Source organism: Ranitomeya variabilis, chromosome 3 (assembly GCF_051348905.1).
Source record: "Ranitomeya variabilis isolate aRanVar5 chromosome 3, aRanVar5.hap1, whole genome shotgun sequence".
In the NCBI taxonomy this organism is placed as follows: Eukaryota; Metazoa; Chordata; class Amphibia; order Anura; family Dendrobatidae; genus Ranitomeya; species Ranitomeya variabilis.
The window spans coordinates 396534993-396556574 of record NC_135234.1 but is presented as its reverse complement, the minus strand read 5'-3'; the positions used below and the strand labels follow the sequence as shown (position 1 = coordinate 396556574).

Here is a 21582-nt window from a genome sequence, read left to right as displayed (position 1 = left end):
ACAGTCTGAATTCAGCTTAGCAGTGAACAGATCGGCACAGGTGGAGGAGTAGTCACAGGGGTCGTTTGGTGGTCCAGGCTGGTGCGGTGGCCTCCTGGAAATCCCATCCCAGGCTGCTGCGGTGCTCTGTGCTAGGGCAGGGGTGGTTGCTATGTGCTGGGGCAGGGGTGGGGGCTCTGTACTCTGGGGCTGGGGCAGGGGCACCGGGGCAGGGGAGCACAAAGAGCTGCTGCCACTGCATCGGAGCACAGCCCATCACCACCACACCACAGAGCCCCACCGCACCACCACAGCCTGGGAAGGGAGGCTGCATCGGGACCGCCGCCACTGCCACCGCCACAGGATTTGTAAGTGTGTCTTATGGTCCGAAAAATACGGTAGTTTTGTGGACAAAGTGTCATTTTTCTTTTAACTTGGTTTTTAGACATTTCCATCCTTACATATATCACAGTCAATTTTTTGGTATCTTCAAAAATGAATTGTGATATATGTACGACTAATTCTTTTTACAAAATTTACATCTAGTGACATTAAAAATAGACGAATTCTGCTGGCATTTGTTATATAACTGCACCTACACCTACTCTGTTCTTTTACATAAAAGCAAAGATAAAAAGGATTCAGCAGGGATCTCAATGTCAGCTAAAACCATTTTCTGCATATTCCTTTTATAGAGAAATAAAAAATACAATCCGCACTGATCTGATCCTGCTACACAAGTACAGGCAGATAGCTTCAAATATCAAGATTAGTGCAGCTCAGGATTAAGTTGCTACTCCAGTCATAACACACGAGTAAAGACGTTTATACTCCCGATTTGTATGAATTAGGCAACTACACAAGAAATGAGTGTGCAAAAACGTGATATGAACATGAAATTTAAAGGGGGGGTTTTGAAAATTAGGGGCACCAACAATCACAAAGTGGTTCATACCTGTGATCTAGCTGAGTAGAGAGGAAAATGCACTTGTGTACTCTAGATCTCTCTCTTGACGGCAGGGCAATGCACATGCATGACTGTCTCTGCTATACATGATTATTAGAAAAGATCCAGTGAGTTTTGTGTTTCAAAGATGGAATTGGTCCTCCACCAACCTTAATCTGGTCCTGACAACCACATAAATGCTTTTTGCATGACAGCCAGTTTAACATGTTTTTAGGGAGCGTTAAGTAGAAGTCCCAGTCAGTTTTTTCCAACTCGCCCTCTTCCGAAAATTTTACCAGTTTTCTGCCAATGATGAAATCCCTGAAACTGTCTGTTTGACAGCTCAGATACCAGACAATGGTTATCATGACCTATTATAGAACCTGTAAAGGATTTTAAGGGGCTTTCCTATTTCAGCATTTTGCACACCTTTGAGATGACTGCGTTAGAAATCTGAGAAACATTCAGTACTGACCCTTCCAGGGTCCTGCTCTGCATCTCAGTTGCTGCTTCGGGGGTTTCTTACAGGCTCAGCGGTGATGTCATATCAACAGCGCTGCAGCCAGTCACAGAGCTGAGTAACTTTGCCGATGCCCATGGCATGAGCCACTGATCCCAGTAATTAAATCAATGATAATCCATTTGATAGACATCATACTGAACATGAAGGACCATTAGTGGAGAGAGGCACATCCTGGTTCATGCTCTGGGCACTGTCAAATCCTGCCCTACAGATCCCTACAATTCGAAGGTTATACAAAGTTGTAAATCAGACATACACACGACTCCTTAGTATTACAGCAGCTGGATTATCACAGAATGGAGATCACTAAAATATCTGAATAAAATTCAGATCTTGATAATTTTGTTCAAAAGTTAGCAAAATGCCTTCAGCTGGTGCTTTACATAAGGGATCCTTATGATGGTAGCTGATCTTTATGGAGGTATACAAACATGCAGTCTCATGCTCACTTTACAGCACCTGTTGTGCAACTTTGCTTCCCATATGATATTTTGACTAATGTTTCCAAAGTTATAATCATCGTGTAATTACTGGTCTCTGGGTTTTTTTCTCTGCAATAATCTATGCTTATTATAGAGAAGAAAAATGTTTCATAAAAGAAATCTATAATTTAAGGAACAAAAATTATGATACTATAAACAGTATATAAAGTAAAAGGCCAACATTTACTCCAGTCAAAGGGAAAGGCCAGTAGATTTCAACCATGTTTTTAAAGGGACATGTCTCTGTCAGGCTAAATAGCGTTTTTACGTATGCTGCTAGCAGTTGTAGGGTTTCGTCATACATTTGTGCCATTTTTCCCTTACTCTGGTTAATACATTTGGCTTAAACTATGTCACTCGGAAGACCAAGTCCATTTTACTTGTCACTCCTCAGGGGAATATTATAAAAAGTTGCACAGACCGGGCACACTTTCCAATGTGGGTAAAAAAGAGTTTTTCTGGTATATTGTAAATTACGTTAATTTTTTCATTGATAACTTTTTAGTATGTTATTTTTTTATTCTTTATCATGATTAAAAGGGTTGTCCACCATTGGGGGTCACTTTTTGCTTTACTTAAATGCATTGTAAGTGGTGCTAAAAATGTTTTGCAATTGGGTTTCATTAAAAATCTTGCACTGTCGATTGCTGGCTGTAGAATGAGATAACTTCGAATCCGCCAGTCAACCTGCTATGATGGTCTGACAGGGAATTTGTAACTCTTTCATGTGTCTTCTTCTGAGCTCTTCTCCTGTCCGAAATTGTCCTTATGACCATAGACCACTTCAAAGCTAAATGTGCAGGGAAACAAAGAGCCCGTAAAAGCTGAGCTGGGAAAATGTTTAATAAAACACAGTGGCAAAATTGGTATTTAATCCCAAATAAGTGCATTTAACTAAAAATATGTCCACCGGTTGCCCTAGTTTGGGACAAAAGTCTGCAGTCACTCTATCTAATAGTAGGCTGCTGAACCGTGATGGCATATAGTGTGCACAATGTCATAATTCTCCGGTATAAGCGAGTGGGCGGTCACGTGATTGCAGGTATGACTGCAGAGTGACGTCAGCCTTTTGTCCCAAGCCCAGACAACCCCACACCAATGGCCAATCCAAGGCAGAAATCTGATTTATATCTGCAGATTTCATTTTATCTTCAAACTCCCTGGATGATTTGCTCAGGCTTCATTTCAGACGGTATAAACATGTAGCGACCCCAAATAGTACATTGACAAATACCCATTTCCTTCTATTGTACCGTCTTTATCTTTTGGTGTCTCATTTGATCCTACCGTAAGGCGTGTGAATTTCTTTCTTATTGCTGTAAGGGAAATGCTTTAAATTCCCCATCACATGTCACTGTTTTTTGTTTTTTGTTTTAATTCTGGTTTTATCAAAAAATCTTATGTTCTAAAATACCAGACACTGTGACATTTTTGTGTAACATAAGACAATAATGCCGATAAACAACAGACAGCAATAATACTGGCTGGGGAACTGTGCTATAACATAACTCATAACCTTATTTATGAAGGATTCTCTTACTCCTATACTTTGCATATCAATTTCAGGATTTCTATTTGCCGTCAGTGAATGGAAACTTTCCTGTTTGCAGCCAGAGCTTACATAACTTTCCATGATGCAAATCACAGATAAAATTACACAAAACTTGAAACCCCCTAACCTTTTCTGGCATTTTTTACATCTCCCACTTGTCTGCACCGGCAACATGCATGTAGCTTACAATTTATGCAGGCATCCATAGACAGAACCGCGACTTCATGCCATTTTTTTTTGTATCTTCATGTTGTTCATGGACACATATGTTAAATGACACTACTTTCAAGGCATTTTTATTTGCCCTTTTATCTAAATCTAAGTTATAAAATAACTAGAACAAATATACAAAGACAGAGAAATGTGATAAGACATGGTGTTGAAATGGTAAAAATGCATTTGTGCATCTTAAAATACGAATAACATAAAACAGCAAATATATACATATATAGTCTTGTAAAAACAATATAAACCAGCAATGAGAAATGTATAAAACAGAATTTTTTTTTTATATTTGACGGCCATTTAAGACAAAACTGGCAGCTGTTTAGCATATAAAAGTGGTAAAAATGTAATAATATTAATATCAGCAGCAAGGCAAAATGTAGACTAATGTAACAAACTGATGAGCTTCCAGACTTGTGCATAAGCAGCAGTGCGGTGTCATATTAGTTAGTATGTGACCCCACAGTATTGAGTATGCACAAATATTGGAGTATCGCTGGTGGCTTGTATAAACGCCACATATAGATGTAAATGATATTGTTATCTGCTACCCAAGCAGGCATACAGTATGTTGTAAAGAGTTAAAAGACCACACCACAGTAATGCCAGAGACTTGGCAGTTCCTTAAAACTTTCTTTTCATGATGCATCTTCTAAAATAAGCATTCATCTCCATTCTCAATCTGGGTGCACATGTGGCCAACGTCCATTCAGTTGTCTTTTCAAGCCTTAAATCCACCAGAGTTATGGATACCATAAATCAATATTTCCATATTTTACAAAGTCTAATGTCATAACACGGTCTTTTGTGACACACAAGTCCCATGTCAATGTTTCCAAGAAGCGCTGGCTTCACAATACTTGGTGGTATGATGCACTGCTCACTTGGGTCAAGTGCAAGCATTGAGCAATGTTTTGAGGTTGGATTTGCTGAGGTCTTATCCCTTGGCTCACAAGTCTTTAATGAGCGTCCAAAAAGGATGTTATAACTCTTTAAGCGTAACTTGAAAATTCCCATTTATGTCTGTTAAGTCAAACAGGAAAGCCATATGGTTGCTATAATGCTGGATGATGTTATTGTCCATGTTCACCAGGATTCTAAAGGAGAAAAACATCAATAAATTATTTAAAAATTCTAATAGTGATAATAAGTGTCATAGCAATGTAACATCTAAAACATAAAAAATTAAGCCACAGAAGATTTAATATGGGACATAACTATTGTGAGTGCAGAGGTTGCAGTCGCAGCAGGGCTTAAAGAGAATCTTTCACCACATTTGACCTATCTTAACTATTAATATTGGCATACAGGTTATAGAATGCTGAAAACAGTCCTGCCTGTATGTCTCATATCAGATGTCTTGTTTATAAATAATCTTCTATCACTTTATATAAATGGCTTCTTCCAGTCTATGGGGGGGGATGTTGCCTGGAAGATAACTCTGCCACAGAGCTTATTTTACATGAAGGGGAAGTTACCAGTGTGAGACAAGTAACTAACACAGAACAGGAGAAATTATATTTATCTTCTTGGAATTTTTGCCTTTCTTTGAGCTCTGCTATTTTGCAACAATATTATACCCATGTCTGCCTGTGAGCTGTAAGCTGCTGAATCTGAGAGGAATCAGCATATGTGTCAGTTATTATCACACACAGCTCTGCAGTGAGATCAGGAGAGCAGAGAGTGGCCACTACATATCACACTGGGAATGCCCCTTCATGTGAAACAAGCTCTAGAGGCAGAGTTGTTTTCCAGGCAGTGTCCTCCTCATAGCCTAGAAGAGGTCATTTACATAAAGTGATAAAAGATGATCTATCAACAAGGCATCTGATATGAGGCATACATGGATAACAGTTTTTCATCATTCCATATTCTGTTTGCCCGTATTAATAGTTTAGATAGGTCAAATGTTGTTACATGTCTTCAAGATATCTTTAGGATGCGTGACTTTTCTCGTGAAGCCGATTGTGCAACATAAGGAGCAAACTACTTTATTTCATTTGTCAATCTCATACTATTGGGAAGCAGACCTTTGGCTGGTGGCCAGTAACAACATTGCCTTAGCTGTTCTTACAAAGTCAGCAGGGCTTGCAACCCGATTATATCTTTCTGTCTTTAACAAACGTTCATATTTTTAAAAATTCTTTACTTCCTGGTGTTGCAATTTTGGTAGTTAACCTTTGCTTTCCTGGATATTCATATTTCTCTACATCTTTCTATGTAGCATAAGAAATGATATCTGGGTCCAAGCTTGTTAACATATCAAACAAACATATAATATTTTTATTAGTTTAGTACATATATAATAACTACACAGAAACAAATGTATTTGTCCCCTTTTAGTGCCCATTTACAAGAAGCCACTAAGTTAATATATTGCAGAAGGAATGACGTTCTCAAAGACAGTACTATACTTGCCAGTACGATATGAGCTTTTTATGGGTTAAACATTCTTAAAACTCCACCTGACTCAAACATAACCTTTGATTTTCAAACACATATATCTCATCTGCCAAAAACATTGGCAATACAGTATTTCAGTTTATATAAAGTTTCCTTATTAAAGTTTGCTTGTTTCTACCTGCCCTTATCTGTTTGCAAGGTCTAAGCTGACAATTGCAGAGTAGTTCTAGTGAGAAAAAAATACTGCTTTCTAATAGGAAGCCAATATGTCTGTACAAGTAAGACAAATGTGGTGAAAGAAAAAAAAAGTCTTACCCTCGTTTACATTTCTTGTAGACCTTGGAAATCCTGTTTTCTGGTACACCGTACTTTTCTGAGATCTGTAAAAATGTCAGTATTTCAGCTGTTAATGTGACAGTTCTTTCTTAAATCGGTAAAATAGTATATGGATGTTCTAGGGTAAGGGACAGGATTTAATTTGTTTACTTAATAAAGTAATAGTAAAAGTGAAAATGACCTTCAAGACAAGACCAAGGCTACCAAGTAGTCTTGAAGTTCTCTATTTAATGTCAGTAAAAAAAAAGTACACTTACTGCTCTCCGTAAACCTGGGAGATCTGGCGTTTTCAACATAAGGGCATCAAAAACTTCTTCTGTTTCCCTTCGTACATATAATAACACTACACATAAAACATAAAAAAAATACAATAAACTACGAAAGAAGGCAATTTTGTGATCTTCATATCAATTTACTGCAGTTAGGATACTGTAAATTGCTATTCGAGTATGTATTCTTTATAGAAAATAAAAAGAAAAATATACTAAAATGTAATATATAGATATATTTCTTTGATCGTCCAATGATGGCCCCCTTAATACGTTATTGGTAAGGGTCCTAATTCTGGCATCATTGATCACCAGTACTGGACACAATTACACATATGGATCAGCCCCTCTGAATAAACATTGCCTCTCCTGTCAAGTGAGGAACCAGGGGTAAAATCCTCAAAGATCCTAAAGTTATGGATTGAAAATCATTATGTTAGCAAGGATGAAAAATTATTTTATGTCTTTGGTCTAAAAAATAAATACCTCTTTGAGAGTCTTCTGTTGCCTGCTGCTTGGAAGGTGGTACATCAAAAGCATCTGTGAATGACGGACAACTTCTCTTCAATGCTAACCTGTAAAAGACAAGTCAACAGGAGTTATACTTTAGCTACTTCTCAGGTATCAATAACTCTAATAGTTACACTTTATAATTTATAAAGAGTCTTAGAATTATTATAAATTGACAGGAAAAGTGACATCAGATGAAGAATTCCTTACCTGTCATTATTATCTGTAACAGTGGGAAGAACCTGTGGTCAAAAGATGAGGAAAATGTGTCAAGTGGCCATCATGAAAATGCTGAAATAATCTGAGAATTATAACACATTCTCTAGTGCTTCCATGCTGTCTGTGTTTAAAAGGGCAGCCATTGTGTTTTGTCCATAACTCTCCTAGCTAAATCCTGCATTGAAAGATGTGTTTGTCTTGTTGAATTCCTGTGGCTGCTATTGACTTGGAAGATGGTTTAACACAAGTGGTCGACATTCTAAACATAACATAGAAGAACGGACTAAAACTACCATAATTGAGAAAACCTTCTGTCATGGCTGAATTCATGACACTGGTAACATTTATATAGATATTACTAGTATAACAGCAACTTTTAAACAATCCCTATCAGGCAAAACAGTGGCTCAATGGTTTTACCTGTTGTTTTGCAGCGCTGGGGCCCTGGGTTCAGATCCCACCAAGGACAACAATTACAAGTTTCTATGTTCTCAATGTGTCTGTGTGGGTTTCCTCCCACACTCTAAAGATATACTGATAGGGAATTTAGATTCTGAACCCCAATGGGGTCTTTCTAATAGTAATATCAGGTGTAACATGTTCCTAGATCTTTTGCTCAAAATCTGTAATAGTACCTTGTATCTTGTACCAGGCCATAGTTCATTTCTAATATTTATGTACAAAGGGGTCCTCAAGCAACTTGTCTGATGGGAGTGCATAAAATTATAGCTACATCTCTGATACCTATACAAAAAAATATATTTTTGACACAAAAAGATACTTACAATTCCACATCTTTGAAGATTGGAAAAGTGAACATTTGGAATGAACAAGACTGGTTGGCTTTCCAAATCCGTCACCGGTCTGAAATATGTCGTATCTGTCCCTCTATATCCAGGGAGCACATTTGTTTTAATGTCTATAAAATTAAGGCATTGGTTAGTATGACAGCATGGCTCATATGGCAATATCATCGCTGTCTCATTTATTAGTTATCCTGAAATTGTTGGATTACTAAAAACTCTATATTTATTATGTTTCCATACATCGGGTTCTCCCAGAACACTACTAATCCTATCACAATAGAAATTTAAATTTCAAGCTTTTAACACATTTTATTTCTATATTTATTTTTTAAGATTTTTTTATGTGTATATACAGTACCTTTGTTTGCCTCTACACCCTTTCCTTTCCTTCTAAACTGCTTCCGCTCCTCATCCCGCATCTTTCGTTCAGCCCCCTGAAAAATCAAGGAGTAGGAATTACCTTTTCACAGAACTGTGAAACATTAGCATTTATTCTTACAGAGGTCACCAAATTATATTTCTAATTCTGGTAGACAGATCATCATACTATTTGCATACCATACTCCTGAATCTAACTACTATTATAGGCTTCATTTGCTGCTAGTCATACCTTATCGCAGAATATTTTGATCTGGCAGACAGCCCGGTGAACGAGTCTCTTCACTCCAGTGTCGTAGTCATAAGTGTCAATCTGGAGGTTTAGAGGCACGCCCTTGACTCCCTTCTGAGATGAGAAGTCTGTACTTAGACAATTGATGCCAATAAATATCTGAAAGCAAGCATGAATTGACATGTTAATTCAATTTAATAAAGATTTATATATTAATGTTATCATTTATTCTTCATGTCTTAGATTTTTGGTAGCCAAATATATAGTTCTGCATCACTATTCCCAGACTTGATAGCCCAGGAATTACTCCTGCCTTGTTGCTAAGACGTGCTAAACACAGTCAATTAACCTGTGCATATGCCAATGTTTCCAACTGTTTCCACCCTTAGAGATAATCCTGACAAATCCTAACAATTCTCTTTGCCTGAGGCAGCAAACCCACCCAGAGAAAACCTCTCCCCACCGTGGGAACAAAGATTGTATCAAAAACGGTTTTCACTGATCTTTTTTCATCGCCAAGTAACTGTCTCTTTACCTTAACTTCAGACTAAGTGCACCAACAACAACTTTCCTAGGACAAACAGTATACTAATGTTGAAAGTGCAAGTCAGTGATGCATGAATCCTACATTTATCCAGACGGGTTGAAAAAAAATGCATTTTTTTTGGAAATTCGTTAGACTTACAGAGGACCTCAAAAGTGGTTAGCTTTTTCTCTTTTTTTTTAAATTCCTGTTGCCCCCTAAGTAATCAGTTTTTTGATTTTATTAAAATCCACTTTACAGTTTCATAGATATGGGCCTTTTTATGGTCTTTACCAAGTGGGCGTAACTCATTGCATTCTCCAGGTGGCACTGCATGCGTCTGCTCTGTGAGCAATGAACCCTTTATAAAGACAATAAAAATTAGCACTTACTAAAAAATGCATAAAAATTAGTGATGAGCGAATATATTCGGTACTCGAGATTTCCCGAGCACGCTCGGGCGTCCTTCGAGTATTTGTAAGTACTCGGAGATTTAGTTTTCAGCGCCGCAGCTGAAGGATTTATGTCTGTTAGCCAGCATAAGTACATGTGGGGGTTGCCTGGTTGCTAGGGAATCCCCACATGTAATCAAGCTGGCTAACAGATGTAAATCATTCAGCTGCGGTGAGGAAAACTAAATCTCCGAGCACTAAAAAATACTCAGAGGTCACCCGAGCGTGCTCGGGAAATCTCGAGTAATGAGTATATTCGTATTTAGGATAAATATACCAACACAACCCCTTAAAAAACCCTTCTAATTAAACCAGGGTTAACTATCCGGTCACATATATATGGGCACAGGGATGGGGTTCCTATCTAAAATCTAAACCTATATGTCCCTATGGTGTCCCCTACCCAACTGCGGAGGTTGGCACCCTCTTGAACGCAATATGGCGCCCCCGCTCCTCGACGGCTGACCCTCGGTGCCCTATGGGTCCCTAGTGCACAATGCGTCGTGGACACCTAACACCTGCCCACACCTGGTTGTGTTGGTATATTTATCCTAAATATGTTTAAATAAAGTTATAGTTTAAAATTAGTTTTCGTTTAGTTTTTTTATTTAATACTAATTTGGGGATATCATTGAACAAGATTCTAAGTATATTCACTCATCACTAATAAAAATGCAATACCTAGTGGAGCAGTGGAAATAGAATAAGAAAATAACAGCAAAATCTAGCAACATTTGATCCGGGTGACATATTGATAATGTTAGGTATTAACAGTGTTTTTGAAGGCTTTCTAGTTGGTCTATTATGGTCAAAGACTTCACCCCGCTCATCAGACTTTCATGTACCATGGGTAGAACGGTGGCTTAGTGGTTAGCGCTGAAGCTATGCAAGGCAGGGGTCCTGGGTTCAAATCCCGTCAAGAGCAATATCTGCAAGTGGTTTGTATGTTCTCCCCATGTTTGTGTAGTTTTATGCCCTCACTCCATAGACTTAATAATAGGGAATTTAGATTGTGAGCCTCAATGGGGTCATTGATGATGTTTGTAAAGCCCTGTGGAATTAATAGTGCTATATAAACGTCTACAAAAAATAAATTAGCACCATTAGTGTCTCCTTAATTGAGAAAAAAACATTTTAATTTACTATGTCTATGATATACACTCAGTACCATCATCAAAAATATTGATAGAATGCGTTTAGGCCTTCCATTAGTTTGCTTTACACTTATTTTACAAAACAGTGGATATTTTTCTTCAAACTTTCATGCTGCTAATGGTTCTGCTCTAAATAAAACCATAACTGTACCTTAGCTTCTTCATTAATGTTCCACACAAAGGACAAAGCGTTGTATGCTACTTCTTCAATATTCTCTACAGTGTTGCAGTTTTCTTTGTAGTCAGCTGAAAGGAATAACATTTAATAGATATCATATGTCAATTCCATACATCCAAACTATATCTAGTATCATTAATCCAATACATTTGGAGGAATTTTGATCAGAAAGTATATATAATGTTACAAAATATTAGATTAACCTACCAACATCTATAACCCTCTGCTTAGCCGTTGGCTGCCTAGAATGCCAATGCTTCCAACGTTTTAGCTGTTCTTCTGGGTTCTTCTCATTGTCAAACACAATCATTACAACACTCTAATAAAAAAGGGATATGTTGTTAGCTACACAACAAACCATGTGATCTAAATAAACCATGTTATTTCTGTGACTAACTAACCCTTTTGGAAGGTGGAGGGGTATGTTTTGAAAAATTTACTGTGCGTCGGTGGATTTACTTAGTGTTTTCTACTATATTTGTAAAGTACATGTAAGCCGAGTTATACATTTGTATGCTTTTCAAATTCCTAAGTGCTCAAGAAGTCGCCTACAATCTCCTTCCTGGCTTTCATCGGCATGTTAATGAAGAAAAAAAAAGAACATTTTATGGGAGACTAGGTTTATCATGAGCTGAAATTCTGAATGTGTAGTCATATCCCACATATGCATAGTTTGCTAGGTATATATAAGTAGCGATTGATATTCATTAGTCTTTCTTTATAGATTGTTTTTAACGTCTAAAAGGGGTTTTTACAGAGGCTGAAAAGCAGGTAGTTTGTCAGGGGAGACACGTCTGTGTATGTAAACGCCACTTGTGGACTCATTCTGTTTGCCTTGGAGAATAAAGCTTGTATTCTCAATGACTCATGTCATTTACTAGACTTTCAGAAATAGATGCATTTGTTCTATTCCATAATGTCTTTTTTGTCCTTGAGTTTGTTTATTGTGTGGTCCTATTTGTCAATGTCCGCTATATTTCTACCCAAATATTATACCTTCAATGTATTTTAATATATTTGCTTGAAGAGTTTAGACTCATAGTATACCACCTAACATATTCACAGATGAACATTAGTATTTGCAGTGTTTAGCATCTTTAATAATGAAATGTATTAAATACTGAATTGATAATAGGCACTAACCCAAATTTGATCTTGAGGCATACCTTGACTTTATTGGAAGACAACTGCAAACATTTCCTGGTGTCTTTCATTCTCAGGTTGACAGGGTAAAATTGACCTTTGTTGAGATATGCCATTGGAGAATCTCCAGACTTCACATGAATCGCTTTGGGGGATTCCAGTGTGTACTCAAAGTCACTGCAAAAATAACACAAGTGTTCATACATTCAATCAAGATGTCCATTTTTGTAAGCATTATGAAGACATAAAGGGTAAACAAAAGGTTCTTTTTAAAAATGTAAGCAGTCAAAGTATGCTTCTTATTGACACAGATGGCTGGTGGCCATACTCCAACCAACTGGACTTAGGAAATTGAACGGAACATAAGTCACCTAACTGTAGGCCCAATGATTAGTTCTTACAGCTGGTGCTCTGTAGAATATAGACGAAGTCAGCAAAATAGTTGTCCAGATGGCATTTAGTTGTAATGTAGAGTGGTGGTATTCTAAAACTCATGAGACTTACTGATTTGCTTCTCCAGGTAGGTAGTCTTCAGAGCAGGTGGACTCTGTTTGACTTCTAAGAATGTCACTGAACATAAGAGGCTAGAAATGACAAAAAGAAAGAATTTTCTATAGAGCAGATGTAGACTTTTATATTTGTTATATATAGTTCTATAACGAACTTATATTATATGTACCTCCGGTGAGTCCTCTTTGAAGGTGCTGTCTGGTTGCCATCTCTGTTGAGGTTGTTGTACATGTAGCGGTTCAAAGAGAGTGTTCAATGGATTCTTTTCATACACGTCACATGGTGTAGTCATAAAATCATCATGTGTGTTGCTGGCTAGTTTGCTGCTATTTGCTGATACAGTCAGTTTGTTGGGGTTAATGAGACAGTCCAACGTTAGATAGCTGTTCTTTTTGTTCATTTCTGAATATTCTTGAGCAGAGGATGAACTGTCAGTTAGAAATTTCAGAAGCTGTGTGGAATTTTCAAAAGATGAAATGTCTGAATCATATTCAATGCAGTTCCTACAGAAAATAAGAAAAATATAAAATCAAGCTTTAATGTTATAAGATACTTATAAATAGTTTGTCCATGGTCCAGGTCAATAGTCTCTGGTCATGGACAGGAGCTGAACTGATACCCTGAGCTTCCGAGTTCCCCAGCACAACATTTAATTTGCCAGCCTGGCATGACATCATTTGGCATCATGAGGTGCACATGTGATGTGTCACCAGCTGGCTAGTCATAAGCCGAGCCACGAATCCTTCGCACAGCTCCTGTCCTTGGCCAGAAGCTACAGCCATGGACATGGATCGAAGTTGCACAAAGTGATCCGCTCATCTCCAACTACTATACTAAAGATGCTATCACTATGAAATATTCTTAAAACTTGTTCTTGTATCGAAACTGAGTTTGTGATTACTGTTTAGTGCGTTTGAGACAAATATGAGTCACAACTTCTGAGAATTCACATTAATGTATGTATGTAAATGATGTTACTCTCAAGCTAATTATTATAATTATTATTATTTAGCCTCACCTTTTTACTTGTTCACAACGTTCTGTTGAACTGGGTGAAATTATTCTTTTTTCTCTTGGTACCTAGGAAATAAAGTAATGAGAAGTATATGATACCAATGCCTTCAGGTACTAAATATTCCACACTCATGATGTAAAAATACTACTACCCATGAATATTATCCATTAAATAGCTCTTCTGTAGAAGATGTTTTAGATTAAAAAACAACTAAACGCGTCAGTAACGCTACCAGACGAGAGATGGATTAGACATGTCTCAGACATATACATAGGTAGTAACAGAGCATAAATGCTATCTCAATCATGGATGTCCTTTCAGTCTAGCCAGAGGATAACAGGTATTGTTAGCACTGAATATAAAAGAGCAATGAAACTAAATTACCCTGTAATAATCATAGAGAAGACTGAGTGCAGCAACTCCATCATCATCCCCATTTGCTCTCATCATTGCTTTGGTAGCAGCTGTCATAGGGTTGTCCAAGTACTTTGACCAAGCTTCATCTTCACTAGAGTAGGGATACTTTTGAAGGTTTATGTTATCGTTCTGTAGTAGCATAACTGGCCGATAACTGATAACAAGAGACAAATAGCGTTGTTAATATTACAAATATGTTATTATACATACTATGAAAAATATATAACTGTATGCCATTACTTAGCCACTTTCAATCACGATGGAGCCTTCATGTCTCTGTTATACCTGATCCGTAGGAGGGGAATATGGTTACCACACACCCTCAAGTCAGACACTTGCTGATGAGGGTGACAGGCTAGCATTGTTACTAATTCTCCTTCTTTCAGACCACAAGCTAAACCTTTATGATAAAGCAAACATAGGTTGCTCAGGGCTGCCAGCTCTGCTTAGGGAGGTTACAAGTTTAACCAAGTGGAAAGGCACCTGCCTGTGTTATTTTAATGCCTTAGCTTCAATCTTCAATCATTCTTCTTTTCATATGTGTTTTATAGATTGTTCTCGCCTGTCATTTCTGTACTTTTTGCCACTCCTAACTTGCTCCCTTTGTTTTCCAGGAAAACACTATTTTCAGTCCCTCCAGCATAATGCATTGGATAAATATGTACTCTGTACACATGCCTATGGTTCAACCAACATGGAAATCTGGAAATCATGATAAGCTTTAATATACAGCATAGCTATGCGAGGGTGGAAGCAGACAGAACAGGGCCCCTGTGCAGGAACCGTGTATGGGCTCTTTGCAGTCCAATAGTTTATTATAATGGACCAGTTTATGTGTGTGAAGCTGTTTACTGATTAGGAGGTGGAAGTGGACCTCCTCAAATCTTGGGCTCTTGCGCCAAGTTGCACCAATGCTATGGTCACCTGTGACCATCCCTCTGGCAACTGCACTGCTCACAGTTTAGTAAAAAAAAAACCTGAGTATATACTGTTAAATTAACATAGATATAAGCACTTGTATTACCATTTATTGATAATATTCCAATCACTTGCATCACAGAGAATTAAACCCAAGCCATACAATGGGTAAATAGGTATGGTTATGTGGCAATAATTTGTTTTGTCTTGTGATTAGGTAATAAACGCATATCATATCCTCAACATATTTCGAGTCAGACTCGGGAGCAATATAATGCCATTTTCCACTAAATGACCATCACTGGATCTAAAATAAACATGATGCCAAAAGGTCATTGTGTGGAACCTATATCACATGCAGTTAGAAAGAGTTAGCAATCACACTTGTGGCTGGTGTCAATAAAGGCAGGCAATGAAGTCACTAAATGTTTGATGGACTACTGAAGGTATGGGCCAGGAGCTGAGGGTGTGTGTTCCCTCAAGAAAATTGTGGAGGTGGGCTAAGCAACTGAAATGTTCATTTATGCAGGGCTGAGTGTAGCTACTCTATTCTTACTAGTAGAAGAGGCTCACTATTCTTGGTTTATATGACTTCTTGTCAATCTACTCCTTACTTCTGTTAAACAAGTTACCTCCTTGCTATTTGAATGGTTCTGAAGACCTTGTATTCCAGGAAGCCCTCAAGATAAAGACCTCTGTTATTCCGAACCTCCATAGTGCATCAAATTTAGTTACTTTAGGCAGGTGCTCACGCTTCTTAGTCATTGTTGAGTCATATCATATGCTAAATCATGCAGAAAAATTTATCACATATGGCTCCATGGGTAAATTTAATAGATGGTGACACATGATAAAACAATCGAGCAATAACTTTTAAAGGGATGCTGCTTTTTAATTTTCACTTGGGTTCGGTTATTTGATACTAGGGAAACAAATCATGTCCATGCACTTGCCTGATTTGACAGGTGTCATGGTGTGCTGACCAAACATTAATTTCTGGATTAAGGTGATATGTAGGCTAGGCTAGAGCTACTCAGTGAGTTTGGTCACGAGACATCAAGTCTGCAGTTGAGCAACCCAAAAATGTGCACTAGTTGTCTACAACTTGCTGTTGTCCAACTCTTACAGAGCTGTGATTCGGCTGTAAAAATAAAACTCAACCAAGTTGTAGTCAGGTTGCAAGCAAGTCACAGTCCCAAGAGACTTATGTCTTTTTTATAGTGGTCAATGCTAGTAACAAATGCCGATTGGCAATGTGTAAGCTGTTTGTTGCTCATTTACCAGTCAGATTACATGGGTGACCACCAATGTTGAGGACAGAACGATCACCAATATGATAGCTTTGTGCATGTTATCAGCCTATTTACATATGGTGATGCGCTGCCGATAACAGAGATTTTTATGCCTACAAACACCCATTCGCTGACTATTGGCTCATCTAAAAAGGCCTTTACAGTGTGGTGTTTAGTCACTGTGTAGCTCTAGTATAATATGTGCAGTATGGTCAAAAGTGCAGTGATGTGACAAGTATGACCTGCATGACTATTCTCACGAAATGGAAAATTCATCTATTTCTCTGGTTGCATATTTTCATGTTTTTTGTATATTTCCTACCCATACAAGTATAGACTAGTGCAGTCTTGGTTCTTAATAAGCCATCACCACGTATATTTTTTTGCATCAATCATGAAGGTATGAGTGAGAACTAATTTGATAGTCTGGTCAATAGTCCATGTGTAAAGCATTGGTATACTGATATACCAAAGACATACTGATAGGGTATTTAGATTGTGAGGCCCATTGGGGACAGCGATGATAATGTGTGTAAAGCGCTGCGAAATATGTTAGCGCTATATAAAAATAAAGATTATTATTATTATACTACTGCAGTATATTAGCTCTTGCCTGCCTTGATCTAATAGTCCATGATGAAATATATGCAGACTTGCAACTCATTTATTGTATTTCAAATCAATTACTAATTATCCTTAGTAAATTGACTACTTCCATGTGTTAAGTGGATTTTTTAATACCACACCTTGAATTGTGTTTTATTTATCAACTTTTAATGTTTCTCAACTTTAGTCCTCCAACATATCATATTTTCAGAATTTCCCCACTATTGCAGATATACTGTATTATAATTATAAGTGCACCAGGAATAGGGTGTTTTCCAATTGGGGTATTTTAAAATCATGACCTTTTGGAGGTACCTGAAAGCTGGTTTAGTTACTCCCATCATTATACCAGTTTATAAATAGAGAAAAGCTTGGCACTTAGTGATTGAGCAGTAGAATAGTGAAAACATTTTATTTAGACAATCCACACTACTATATATATGATGCTTCGGTCCCATGTTCAGAAAGCAACGGATTGCCGTAGACAGGGTATTTCCAGGAGACGTAGCGCATGTGCAGTGGCATTTTTTCTCTATCTCCAGTATGTTACGGACTGCATCCACACTCAGGCACCAACACTCCAACGTAATGACATATGGTACTATAAAATAACATTATACCAGTTTAGTTATCATAATCCCCGCTAGGGATACACGGTGACGCGTCAACACTGAAATCGCAGTAACGCATTGCACAATTAGATGGAATGATTTCCTAGGGTGTCATGTTGCAACCTGTGACACAGTTGCATATTTTTCCAAATATCATAGAATCATAGAATGTTATAGTTGGAAGGGTCCTCAATGGTCACAATGTCCAACCCCCTGCTCAATGCAAATATGTTGCATTTTCTGTCGTTGGGTACAAGTCACACTTGACACACCTGCCATAGACTTTAATGCAAGTGGCACATGATATGCAACTCTTAAATAATGGTGCTACAGCAAGTTGCCGATGAGTAACTCAAATGTTTTTGCGATGCGACTTTTCAGAGCATTGCCATTCACGCGCCACAAAGCCCCAGTCTTATCTGAAATACTGAAATATTTTGAACTGGAAATCATATATTTGGGAACAAGATACAGATGTCTTCTCTATAAAGTGAGTGGACTTCTATGTAAAAAGTAGGACATATAGTTTGAGACCAAGTGACACCACTAAGCAGCAATTAAACTAACTGGGGCCAATTATGGCCTTCTGTGAGCGCTGTGAAGTGATTCAGTCATGGTGGTATAATGCCACATTGATTCAAAAAGGATCTGTGTTTCATTACAATAAAACCAATTAGAGCAACAAGGGACTAATTATATGTATTGCACATGAAAGCCCCTTAGAGGGGATTCGAGACGTTACTTTTATTAGCATGAGACTACACAAAGCTTTGTGGTAGCCTTAGTTTATGCGAATGAGCACAACCTTTAGAATAATGAAAATAAAGGTTATAGGATCTAAGATGTTTAGAGTGAAACTCCCTTCACCAAGACTGAAACATACCACAGAGACACCCAAACTTTTGTATTCCTGGTGCCAGCTTGTCTCACACCTTCTAAACTCTTTTGTCTTAAGGACCCACACATTTGCCTACTAGAACCTTTTTTTTTTGTCTCTTGAAGTTCAGAAAATATTGGAAAAACACAAGTTAATTTCCCTCTAAAAGAGCCACGCCAAAGAGTTTAATTGTTCCATGCGTCCTTTTAAGAGGCTCCAATTAGATGGATTATGCTCTCTTTATTTTATTAGGATTTCTTTTATTGCTGGAATTCAAATAAATTTCCAGTTGAGTACAAGTAACTGCAAATAAAAATTCTTTGAAACGCAGGTCATCCTTTGAGCAATCTGTGTTATCAGCCATGGACATCACTTGGTCAATACTATCGCTAGACCTCCAGCTTTTCCACTAGGTTTCCTGCTCTCTGATACAGTTCCAGGTGACAGCAGACAGTCCAGCGTAACTACAGCTACAGATGTGGCAGCGTAGATTTTGACATTTTCCAGAATGGTACTGCCATCTTTGTGCCTAGATGAAGACTTACTCGCTTGCCTATATAAAACCACAAATAATACATTGGGATGTAACATTCACTGCGCATAGCGATAAACTGCTACATCTCAGCTCTACATCTGGTATCACGTACAGTGCAACAACATCCGAAAATCCATTTTTTAACTCCCCATGTCTGTTATCTATTCCTTATAAAAGCCCATATGTAGACTATATGTGAATCAAAGTCATTTCAAGCACACGAGGAACAATAATTATTTTTGCCTAAAACAATTTTACTAATACCATTTAACTCCAGCTACTGAAAAAAAAATTCTTCTTTACTGAGAAATATAGGAAAGCCATATTAGATATTACTGATACTTCCGATTATACTATTTATCCCCCACATTTTCAATACTCTCTCCTACTGTATACCTGATTTATGCACACAGGCCAAAACTACCACAACAAAAGCAAACAACATGAAACAACAAAAATGTTAAATAAAAGGGGTATGAAGATGCAATAAAGCACTATATATGCAACTTACATATTATATCAGTAGGTCACATTATTGGACATTGGGAGATGTGTATGTATGTATATATATATATATATATATATATATATATATATATATATATATATATATTTTATTTTAATATATATATATATATATATATATATATATATATATTTATATTTATCTTTTCCCACACTCCAAAGACATGCTGATGGGAAATTTAGATTGTGAACCCCGATGGGGGTAGTTATGAGAATGTCTGTAGAGTGCTGTGGAATATGATGGCGCTAAATATAAATGAGTAAAATATATATACACAGACACACACAGACAAACGTGTATATAGTAAGTCAGGCACAATACTTACTCGAGTTCATTAGACATTGTCTCCCAAGGCTCAGCAGCTACAACAATACGAGTTCTTACGACTTCTAGATTCTCTTCTATCTAATAGTGCTAAGGCTTAGACATCCCCTGTAGAATGAAGTGTTGGATTTATGCTCCAGGATTTGTGTACAGGTATTTTCTTTGACAGGTGGGCTCTTGTACAACGATGAATCTCATTGGCTGATGAAACAGGTGCCTTAAGACAGGCACACCTCAGCAGGTGCAGTACTTAACTCTTTGGAAGCCAGGATACATATGAATGAACCATAGCTAAGCAAACACCTCCCCCAACACAGGTAGATAAAAAAAAGTCTTAAAGAAACTCAGACTTCAGGCGAAACTTAACCAAAACTCCAGGCATGTCTTTGCACGCTGTAGGCTTGTGGTTGAATAATAAAAAGATTTAGCAACAGCCGAATACTTACTCTCTGAGTTGGTGATCTATGAAAGCTTACCTTAAACTAACAGGCATAGATTCCTACAGTTTACTTACACATTATAATGCTGGGCAGAAATATGCTAAGTAATGTGGCATTGATTTTACAGCAGGGGGATAAGATATTAGTGTTAGTTTTCTCTCCCATGGTGACATAATCATATTATACATGACATCCATAGATCCCATTCTTTATTCATTTAGTTTGATCTGAAGCATCCCAATGGGTTTCTTAATGTTTTTAAATAATTTACATTGAGGTCGGCTGACACAAGGTAAGCTTTTTATAGTAGAGACAGGATAGGACTGACCCAATGGGTGCACCTTGACGTGGTGGGATGACTTTCATGCTTCTTTGATCAAAATAGTGTTAACTAAGTACTTTATGCTATTTACATGTACTATTACTATTTGCCTATTTACTTACTATAGGGTATATGCTAATTTTGTTTTTTCTTTGGTTTTGCCTGTAAAATGGCCACAGTAGGAACATGCTCTTGCACACTGCACGTATATCAACTTATGATCTAGCTCATTTATTTGGTTTTGCTGTAGTTTCTTGTAGTCTGTACAAACAAGGACATGGCCCCCCTTTTTGAGCTAGGCATTTCATCTATATAGCTTTCCATTGGCAGGTGTCTGAACAGTTGCTCCCCTTTCATGCTCTGACCTTATCTGTGTTGAGGTTGGCTGACTCCAGATAAGGTTTTAACGCTAGAGACAGGAAAAGACTGTCCTAATAGGTTACACCTTGTTGCGGTGGGATGGCTTTCATGCTTTTTTTTTATCAAAATAGTAATAACTAAGCACCCTATATTTTTTGCATTTACTATTACTATTTACCTGCCACAGTGGATATACTCATTTTGTTTATTTTTCTTGGGCTTTGTCTGTGAAATTCCCACAGTGTGCATGTGCTCTTACATATTGCACGTTTACCAACTTATGATCCAGCTCTTTTATTTGGTTTTGTTCAAAATGAATAGAGAATGGTGATTTTTATAAAACTGAAAATATAAATGAATTTCTCCAAAATAGATGTTTAAATTTCAATTAATCAATGTTTGATGCTCAACAAAAACAACAGAGAGCCACCCCCCCAATTCATTTAAACAAATATTAACAAAAAATGAATGCAAATACAAAATGACCCAATGACCCAGTTGTTTTATGTTCCATAAACA

General features: G+C 37.4%; 1 protein-coding gene across 1 annotated transcript; it reads right to left on the bottom strand.

Moving 5' to 3' along the window:
- Positions 1-3762: 3762 nt before the first annotated feature.
- On the bottom strand, positions 3763-20091 carry GRHL3 (grainyhead like transcription factor 3). The gene is made up of 16 exons (XM_077296116.1): positions 19943-20091; positions 14220-14406; positions 13839-13900; positions 12990-13323; positions 12815-12894; positions 12334-12487; positions 11375-11486; positions 11141-11235; positions 8861-9019; positions 8609-8684; positions 8230-8363; positions 7436-7467; positions 7202-7290; positions 6704-6789; positions 6426-6490; positions 3763-4804 (listed from the first exon to the last, which is right to left on the bottom strand). Exons 1-16 carry the CDS (start codon positions 19957-19959, stop codon positions 4690-4692), a joined length of 1797 nt encoding a protein of 598 aa, XP_077152231.1. The 5' UTR covers positions 19960-20091; the 3' UTR covers positions 3763-4689.
- Positions 20092-21582: the final 1491 nt, after the last annotated feature.

Excerpts from the sequence above, each read along its gene's own strand:
- GRHL3 (XM_077296116.1), bottom strand. Across the intron at positions 13,324-13,838 it reads CGTTGTGAACAAGTAAAAAG|GAACTGCATTGAATATGATT; the intron begins GTGAGGCTAAAT and ends TATTTTCTGTAG. Across the intron at positions 8,685-8,860 it reads TCAAAATATTCTGCGATAAG|GGGGCTGAACGAAAGATGCG; the intron begins GTATGACTAGCA and ends TTGATTTTTCAG.